The sequence below is a fragment of the Rutidosis leptorrhynchoides genome, chromosome 3, assembly GCF_046630445.1.
Source record: "Rutidosis leptorrhynchoides isolate AG116_Rl617_1_P2 chromosome 3, CSIRO_AGI_Rlap_v1, whole genome shotgun sequence".
In the NCBI taxonomy this organism is placed as follows: Eukaryota; Viridiplantae; Streptophyta; class Magnoliopsida; order Asterales; family Asteraceae; genus Rutidosis; species Rutidosis leptorrhynchoides.
The window spans coordinates 492384929-492393837 of record NC_092335.1 but is presented as its reverse complement, the minus strand read 5'-3'; the positions used below and the strand labels follow the sequence as shown (position 1 = coordinate 492393837).

Below are 8909 nucleotides of genomic sequence, written 5' to 3'. Positions count from 1 at the left end.
TTATTTTTTTAAGGGAAAAAAAGATGTAAATCACAAGGGATATATAAAATTCTCTAAACCGCTAGTAATTTATTTATTTATTTTTTAGTTGAACGATGCCACAATGGTAAGCATTTATTCAAGGTTATATTCGTAATTACACTAAAGATTGACGGATAGGGGAGAAAGGGGGTTTTTAGTTTTGGGAAACAAATGGTGTTTGCGTTCGCATCACAAATCACAAAAACTAATAAACCAAACCCAAATAATCCATTCCTTCAATCCTTCCTATTATTAATTAACTTCACATAAACACTCCGTTTGTTTGCCTCCAAAAATTCGTTAATTTTATTTCAAAAATATAGAACGACGAACAAACGGCGTTTGTGTATGCGACTCCCGCCATGACTAGCACTCAGGTTGTTGTTGAGATGCAACAAAATCAAAATCAAAATCATGAAAGTATTAAAGATGATACCAAAACTCTGATTACTGCTCTTAGTTTTCTCTCTCGTAATCTCCCCCTTCCGCCTGATGTTTTCGATGCCGTTTCTTCAATCTATGATGGATCTGACGGTGATAAGGTTGTTGATGACGATGACGAAGATTCATCTTCGGTGAGTTTCTTCTATTCTGTTATTGTTAGGGTTTTTTTTACATCTAAATGTAGTTTAATGTTAGGGTTAGTTATTGTATGCTCAATTGTAGGTCAATTTTAGGGTTTGTTGATTTACATTGTTGTATTTGTCAGTTTAGGGTTAGTTCGTAAGAGGTTTTAGGTTTTGAATTATATTGTTATAACTTATAATGTTATTAGCTGAATTTTTTTCGTAAAATTAAGAAGGTTTTGTAAGTATCTTGGCTACATAATTTTATAAATTAACCAGATACATGCTTATTGTATAAGGTTTAACTTGGTTTTATTTATTTAATTTTTTTTAACTTACAGGCTTTAGCCACATATTACTGAACATAATATATATGTATATGTATTATTTAAATAATTGAGTAACAAAGGATAATCTCCTATTATTTAAATAGTTGCTTAATTCTTAAAACGTGTTCTCGGATTTGAATTCATGAACTTTGATCATACTCTCTTATTATTGCAGAATAACTCAATACTTCCAAATGGGGGAGATTTAATGGCAGACCTCGAGGATGCTTTAGTTAAGCATCGATCCAGTCCCATGACGGGTTCTGAAATGGAAGAAACTAGAAAAAGTCGGATCGAGAGCCACATCCAGAGTCGACTGACTCAACTTGAAGGTTGTTATACTCAGAATAAGCATTTATATTATGATTTAACGTTATTAAGATAAATTCAGACTGCTCAGTAATCTCTATGCAGTTAATTGGACTTCTCTTCGCAGCAGATACTTAATTATTTCATTTAGCTAATTGAATATACTGACAAGTAGAGTTATTAGATGTCATTAAAGACTTAATTATCTTTTATATGTATTTATCATGAATGCAGAATTACCTACAAACAGAGGCGAGGACCTGCAGTCAAAGTGTTTGCTTGAGCTGTATGGACTAAAGGTAGACAGGGCGTATAAATACTTGCTTTATATGCCATGCATCATATTCTTGTACACTTGTACTGATAGTACTGTTTTAAGTAACATTTGTTATATTGTTTACTGAAACTTTTTACATTCTTACGCTGTATATCTTTCGTATTACAGCTAGCTGAGTTGCAAAGAAAAGTGAGGTCAAATGTAAGCTCAGAGTACACGTTGTGCTTAAATTGTGTGTATCCTGAAAAGCAACTCTTTGATTGGGGTATGATGCGGCTGACTCGTCCTGCATATGGTGTAGGAGATGCTTTTGGTATTGACTCCGACAATCATCTGAAGAAGAAACGAGATGCTGAGGCACTTTCCTGTCTTTTACATCTTTATCTCGTTCAAACTTTTTATGCTACTTTTTTTCTTTTCTAGTAACGTTTCAAACTAGATGTGAGAAATTTCGAGTCCATCTATCTATGAATGGGCCGATTTGGGCAACCTTTTAACGGGTCGAACAGATAGAAATATAATAGTTGGAAATCACTGTCTCATTTGTTTCCGTGAGAGCCCAGTATGAAGATTTTCTGTTTTATTTCCTCCTTTTCTGAAAGTTGAAAGTTTTGGCTATTGACTGCAACGAATTTTAGTCTATACCATGTGTTATGAGCCTTTAGTTGTAATTATAGTTCCACATCACGTGAAATTTAGAAAAACATATTATCCTATCTAAAACCAGAAGGTCTATAAGTTCATGTTTCGTACTGATTTATAAAATTATATGATTTTTTTTACTGTTACGTTCTGAAAAAGATCAACAAGTCTAGTTACATCTTTTAAATAATTTACTAATTATGCTTCTCTTACATCATGACTTGTTGCAGAGGCTAACAAAATTAGAGGAGGAAGAAAAGAACCGAGTAGAAACTAAGAAAAGGAAGTTCTTTGCAGATATACTAAATGCGATACGCGAACTCCAGGTGCAAGTGCTGGCCTCTCAGAAACGGCGAAAACAACGAAATGATGGTGTTCAGGTATACAAACTATTTATCTATATACATATTGACTTTAGAGGTGGCAAATTGACCCGTTTTACTTACAAGTGGATCTTTTAAGGGTATGTTTATCTCTAACTATTCAAATTGGTAAAATAAAATCGTTAATTCTAAAGAAAATATGTTAAATGGGTCCAAAGTAACCCATTATATATTTTAATCCTACAACCCTCCAAATCAAAGTAAAGAAAATTCTGATGTCTAATCTTTGAAATCATATTGGACATACTAGTTACATATAAGCTTTAGGTCACTCAAGCTCTTCAATACATCACCTAACCCACCAAAATATACACCTTTAGTATGCATATGTTTATGTAAGGCATTATATTGTTAGTTATGCAGAATAACAATAAAATGTTTTTATATATTTCACATTTCAAACTTATATATGTTTTATATGTTTGCATGTTTTTATATTTTTTTCACAGGTGATGTATACATGTTTTTATATGTTTCACATTTAAAATTTAGATTTTATTTCAATTAGGCGTGGCATGGAAGGCAAAGGCAACGTGCGACTAGGCAAGAGAAATTGAGGTTCCAAGCTCTAAAGTCCGATGATCAAGAGGCTTACATGAAAATGGTTGAGGAAAGCAAGAATGAACGGCTAACAATGCTTTTAGGAAAAACAAATGATCTTCTTGTTCGTTTAGGAGCTGCTGTTCAACGTCAAAAAGATACCGAGCATGATGGCATTGAACCTTTGACCGGTCCCGCTACAAAGATTGAGGAACCACTTGCTGACGTCGACGATGAGTTAGTTGAGACCCCACATGATGATGGAGTAAAGACATCTGATTTACTTGAAGGTCAACGACAGTATAATTCCATCATCCATTCAATTCAGGAGAAGGTATTTTTCATTCTTTCTGCATCGCTCGTGTTCTATGTGATAACGTTTAGGGGTTGTTTGGATATGCCTTAACAAAATGATTATCTGAATAATCGTTTTTTAGTGTTTGGATAATGTGATGCTTATATGAACGTTTGGTAATTTATGGTTTGAATAACTAGTTTCTTAGCAGTTTGGTAAAGTTTCTTCAATCATATTTTCCTTGCATATAGTACTTTTAAGAAAAGTTATCTTAAATATAGAAGTGACAAATATGACGGAAATTATGTAGTTTGTATATATTATTATATTTGATATTTTGTGTTAATTTATTAATTGTACAGGTAACTGAGCAACCATCAATACTTCAAGGTGGAGAACTAAGACCGTATCAGTTGGAAGGACTTCAGTGGATGTTGTCATTATTCAATAATAATCTTAATGGAATATTGGCTGATGAAATGGGACTAGGAAAGACTATTCAAACCATATCGTTGATAGCATATCTTATGGAAAACAAGGGTGTGACTGGGCCCCACCTAATCGTAGCCCCAAAAGCTGTGCTACCAAATTGGATGAATGAATTTTCAGCATGGGCTCCTAGGTAGGGCATTAGTTATATGAAGTTGAGTTGGTAATTTTTGACCTAACTTTTTTTTAAATGGTCAATTGTGTTGTTTTTTCATATCTATAAATCAGTAAAATAAAGTTCTGCTATAAATAGAACTGTGTCAAATGAGCCGAGCAGGTTAAGTTGACCTAAGTTTATTTCAAAATCATTTTATTTGAAGAAAAGCCTATCCCTTTAAAAATGGGCAAGAAAGACCTTGTTAATCAACCAAACCCGGCCTGCCCCATTTCGATCTGTGATAATATTGAGCTGTTTGACCTAATACCCTATCTGCCCGAGCAGTCTATTTTGCTGTCTTTAATCGAAGTGTTTGTTTAGGTACATATGAGTGCACCTAATAACACTGTTTTTCTTTAAATAAGTAAATTATATACTAATTTCAGTTTTTTTTTTTTTTTTTACCAGTGTTGGTGCTTATCTGTACGATGGGCGTCTTGAGGAGAGGAAAGCAATGAGAGAAGAGTTATCAGATGGAAAATTTAGTGTCCTTATCACTCACTATGATCTTATAATGAGAGACAAAGCATTTTTGAAAAAAATTCCTTGGTACTACATGGTTGTCGATGAAGGACATCGGTTAAAGAATTCAGAATCTGTGCTTGCAAAGACTCTTGTCTTGGGGTATGCTTCAATTATGTTCTTCCAATATCAACCAAATGGGCAAATTTGACCCATTTATTTATAAGTGGGTCGATTCATGTTATGTTTTATCTGTAACATGTCAAAATGTCGAATGGGTGAAAGAAAAAAAATTTAAGCTTATAAGGAAACGAGTAAACGGGATTGTAAGTCGCCCCTAGTTTGTAATCAACCTCCTACATCGTTATAGTTAAAAATTTTAAATTTTCACGCCTCACAAAAGTTGGATCTTTTTCATCGGTTATTTTATCTGCTGATATTTACTGCTCTGATAGCTACTGTTCACAAAACATGTTATTAAATATCATTTATATCCCAACATTTTACTTTGTCAGTTACACTTTGTATGTGCTTTTGCTATGGGCCCCAGATTGGTATAGATTTTTTTAGCATATAGTCATAAGTGCCGTGACTAATCAAAACTTGCATGCCTCGTGGAAGATAGAAAATAGGACGAAATCATAATTTTGTTTTACTTGATGAAGTGATAACTGATAAGTTTGAATTCTTTAGTATGTGATAATTTTCTTGATTTAATATTATTTACAATTTATACAAATACCAGAACTCTCTTCGACTAATTAGGCAATGTTTTGCAGCTACCAAATTCGAAGGAGACTTCTGTTAACCGGGACTCCAATACAAAATAGTTTACAAGAACTGTGGGCCCTGCTAAATTTTCTGCTTCCCACTATTTTTAATTCAGTTGAGAATTTCGAGGAGTGGTTTAATGCACCATTTGCAGATAAATGTGATGTTTCTTTAACAGACGAAGAAGAGCTATTGATCATTCGTCGCCTACACCAGGTATTATTGTTTGTTAATTGTTAATAAAATTCTTTTTTTATCATGATTTGTTTTAATTGAGTTCTCTATGCTACGAAATCTAGGTTATAAGGCCGTTTATTTTGAGAAGAAAGAAAGATGAGGTGGAAAAGTACCTTCCACAGAAAACACAGGTCATACTAAAATGTGACATGTCAGCATGGCAGAAAGTATATTATCAGCAAGTCACTGATGTTGGGAGGGTTGGAATGGATAATGGTTAGTAACCTTAACCTTTCAGATATAATACACACACACACACACACACAAAATAATACGAATACCAAAAGTATTTTATGACCGAAGCTCTTTATTTCTTTAGGTCAAGTATAAGGTTGAGTTCTTGGTTTTTAAGCCTTTTAATCTCAGAATGCATGTGATGGATATTCTCATAACCAACAACTTAACTTAAAATGATACCACTTTTATCATTTTGATACTACTATTAGTGAACATAAGTCTACTTAAAAATTCTTGTTAATATTCAAAAGCGTATATGATATATATAGCTATGGAAGCAGTCCTGCAATATTTAACATAACCTTCTCTGTGCAATAGATCATGTATTATATGCATGCTGTTAGATTAAAGCGTAGGACAAGTTGTAAATTTTGTGTGGAGGAATTGTAGGGGGCCATTATTATAATATTTGTTTTCTTTTATTTATATATTTATTTATTATATCACTTAAGTAAACTAGCTGAAATAGGGGCTGAATATGTCTATTTATTTACACGATCATCAAAATGTTAATATGCTACAGAGTATTAAAACTAACATTATATATATTTACAGGATCAGGTAAATCTAAAAGTTTACAAAACCTCTCAATGCAGCTAAGAAAATGTTGTAACCATCCTTACCTATTTTTGGGCGATTATAATATTTGGCGAAAGGAAGAAATCGTCAGAGCATCTGGAAAATTTGAGCTACTTGATCGATTATTACCGAAGCTTCATAGAGCAGGACACAGAGTCCTTCTCTTCTCTCAGATGACTAAACTTATGGACATTCTTGGAGTGTATCTACAACTTCACGGATTTAAATTTCTTAGACTCGATGGATCAACAAAAACCGAAGAACGAGGCACTTTGCTAAAGCAATTTAATGCTCCTGATTCACCTTATTTTATGTTTCTTTTGAGTACGCGTGCGGGGGGACTTGGGTTGAATTTACAGACGGCTGATACGGTTATTATATTTGATAGTGATTGGAATCCACAGATGGATCAGCAAGCAGAGGATCGTGCACATCGTATTGGTCAGAAAAAGGAAGTTAGGGTGTTTGTTTTGGTCAGTGTTGGTTCGGTTGAAGAGGTGATATTGGAACGGGCTAAGCAGAAAATGGGCATTGATGCTAAAGTCATACAGGCTGGATTGTTCAATACAACTTCCACTGGTTCGTCTTTTATACTATAACTTTTTTTAGTATTAGTATATCCAATTGTTATTATCATGGTTGAAAATGGCGGTTGTGGCGGCCAATTCGGTGGTTTGATGATTAGCCTGTCCCATTTCGCCCAAAAACGTCTAATTAGTCAGTCAGCGCTAAAAAGTCACGTCAAAGTCGGTCAAAAATCAAATTTTATCTGACCAAACGAAAATCCCAAGGCCATTTAAAATTTACCTAGGTAAAACACCGACTATGCTTCAAAGTTAAAATCAATAAATACATTATAAAATTAAGAAAAGAGAAAACATTATAAAAAAAACCTATATATTATATAAAATAACACCACATAATTTGTAAACATTATTTGTTTGGTTTTGCAGCTCAAGATAGGAGAGAGATGCTAAAAGAAGTAATGCGTAGAGGTACAAGTTCACTTGGAACAGATACACCAAGTGAGCGAGAAATCAATCGTTTAACAGCCAGATCAGAAGAAGAGTTTTGGCTTTTCGAGAAAATGGATGAAGAAAGAAGACAAAAAGAGCAATACAGATCTCGTCTTATGGAAGATCACGAGGTACCTGAATGGGCTTACACCAAACCCGACAACCCAAAAGACATGCGGGGTAAAGGGTTTGACTATGAAACCGCAAATCTGTCTGGAAAAAGACGTAGAAAAGAAATAGTGTATTCTGATACGCTTACTGAATATCAATGGATGAAAACTGTTGAAGATGGAGATCAAAATGTTAATCCTGTTTTAGGTAATGCGAGAATGGAACAACCATCGAGCTCTAATATGCGTAACGTTGTAGAAGATGATGATATTGAAATTAAAAGTTTAAGTGAGGGAACTACAACGTTACGTGGGTCAGGGTCAGGGTCAGGGTCAGGGTTATCGTTAAAAAGACCAAGGTCCCTAGAGACTGAGCATCTTGTTGTGGATGATGATGTCACTGTTAGCGGTGACTTACCAAGATGGAAGAAACAAAAGAAGCGAACAATGCTACGCTTTGTTGGGTGATGGTTTTTTTCGGTTGAATGTGTCTAGGTTAACTTTGGTTTGGCTGATGACAGGTTATGGGTTTGCTCTTCATCTTTTAGACTCTAGTTGGTGTTTGCTATTAAAATTCATTTCACTATATCATCTGTTAAGCACATAAAGATCTGTATAATATCCTTTGGTGTTTTTCTTGGATCATGGTTTCTTAACACACACAAGACCAGAATTGGCCATTTGTTTTCATGTTCTAACAACACCTGTAGTCTGTAGATGCAGTAAGCATCGAAACATTGTTAAGGTGATTGGGGCCATAGACTTACCTTGGCCATAGTTTTCGCATACACATGGTAGATTAGCACATACTTTAGTCCCCAAAGTAAGTACATAACTGGTTTCCAATCCTATTTCCATGTTTGTTTCCTTATCCTTCGAATAGGCGTTGATGCTAATTGAAAGCTATTGAGCAAATTGATTTGCCGTTGCAAACATTAGGTCGAGTCCAATTAAAAGTAGGGTTTAAGGACTGCAGGATTAAACTGTCCGGTGGATGAACATGAATAATCCTAGTCGAGATGAAATCTCAAGAGTGTGGTTAGATGTTGTATCCAGCGTTGTTCGACAGTATCGAACATACGACTCAATGTTTGCAAGGGTGTATGTTGCAAGGGCGTATGTCTTTGGGCTGTATGTTCATGGAACTAACCTATAGAAGGAAACCTCGTGATATTAAGCTTTGAGGGAACATTGCTACATATGGATCAAATGATGATGTTGTATCCATATCCATATCCATTTAATTTTTGTTCATTCATATTCATATCTATATTCATTTAATTTCCATTCATTCATCCATGTTCATACTCACTGGATTAAGCGGGTTAATGGATATCCGTTGGATATTCAAGAAAAAGTTATAATATGTAATGAAAGCAAAACTGTAATATAACAAAAATATATAACATGACATAATTAAAATCCATCCACAAGAACGTGTAATCAGTGGTGGAATCAGAAATTTTTTCACCGGAGGCGAATTTTTTTT

The 8909-nt window shown here is 34.3% G+C and overlaps 1 protein-coding gene across 1 annotated transcript; it reads left to right on the top strand.

Annotated features, from left to right (window-relative positions):
* The first annotated feature begins 226 nt into the window (after positions 1-226).
* Positions 227-8060, top strand: LOC139902878 (probable ATP-dependent DNA helicase CHR12). The gene is made up of 12 exons (XM_071885546.1): positions 227-596; positions 1092-1248; positions 1460-1524; positions 1671-1859; positions 2375-2524; positions 3036-3401; positions 3725-3984; positions 4417-4632; positions 5250-5457; positions 5541-5694; positions 6271-6873; positions 7248-8060. Exons 1-12 carry the CDS (start codon positions 384-386, stop codon positions 7886-7888), a joined length of 3222 nt encoding a protein of 1073 aa, XP_071741647.1. The 5' UTR covers positions 227-383; the 3' UTR covers positions 7889-8060.
* The last annotated feature ends 849 nt before the right edge of the window (positions 8061-8909 follow it).

What these genes read in the sequence shown, in the direction of transcription:
- LOC139902878 (XM_071885546.1), top strand. Translation starts at nt 384, where the DNA reads ATGACTAGCACTCAGGTTGTTGTTGAGATGCAACAAAATCAAAATCAA. An exon ending in AACGAAATGATGGTGTTCAG is followed by an intron (nt 2,525 to 3,035) that starts GTATACAAACTA and finishes TATTTCAATTAG; the next exon opens with GCGTGGCATGGAAGGCAAAG. An exon ending in TTTTCAGCATGGGCTCCTAG is followed by an intron (nt 3,985 to 4,416) that starts GTAGGGCATTAG and finishes TTTTTTTACCAG; the next exon opens with TGTTGGTGCTTATCTGTACG.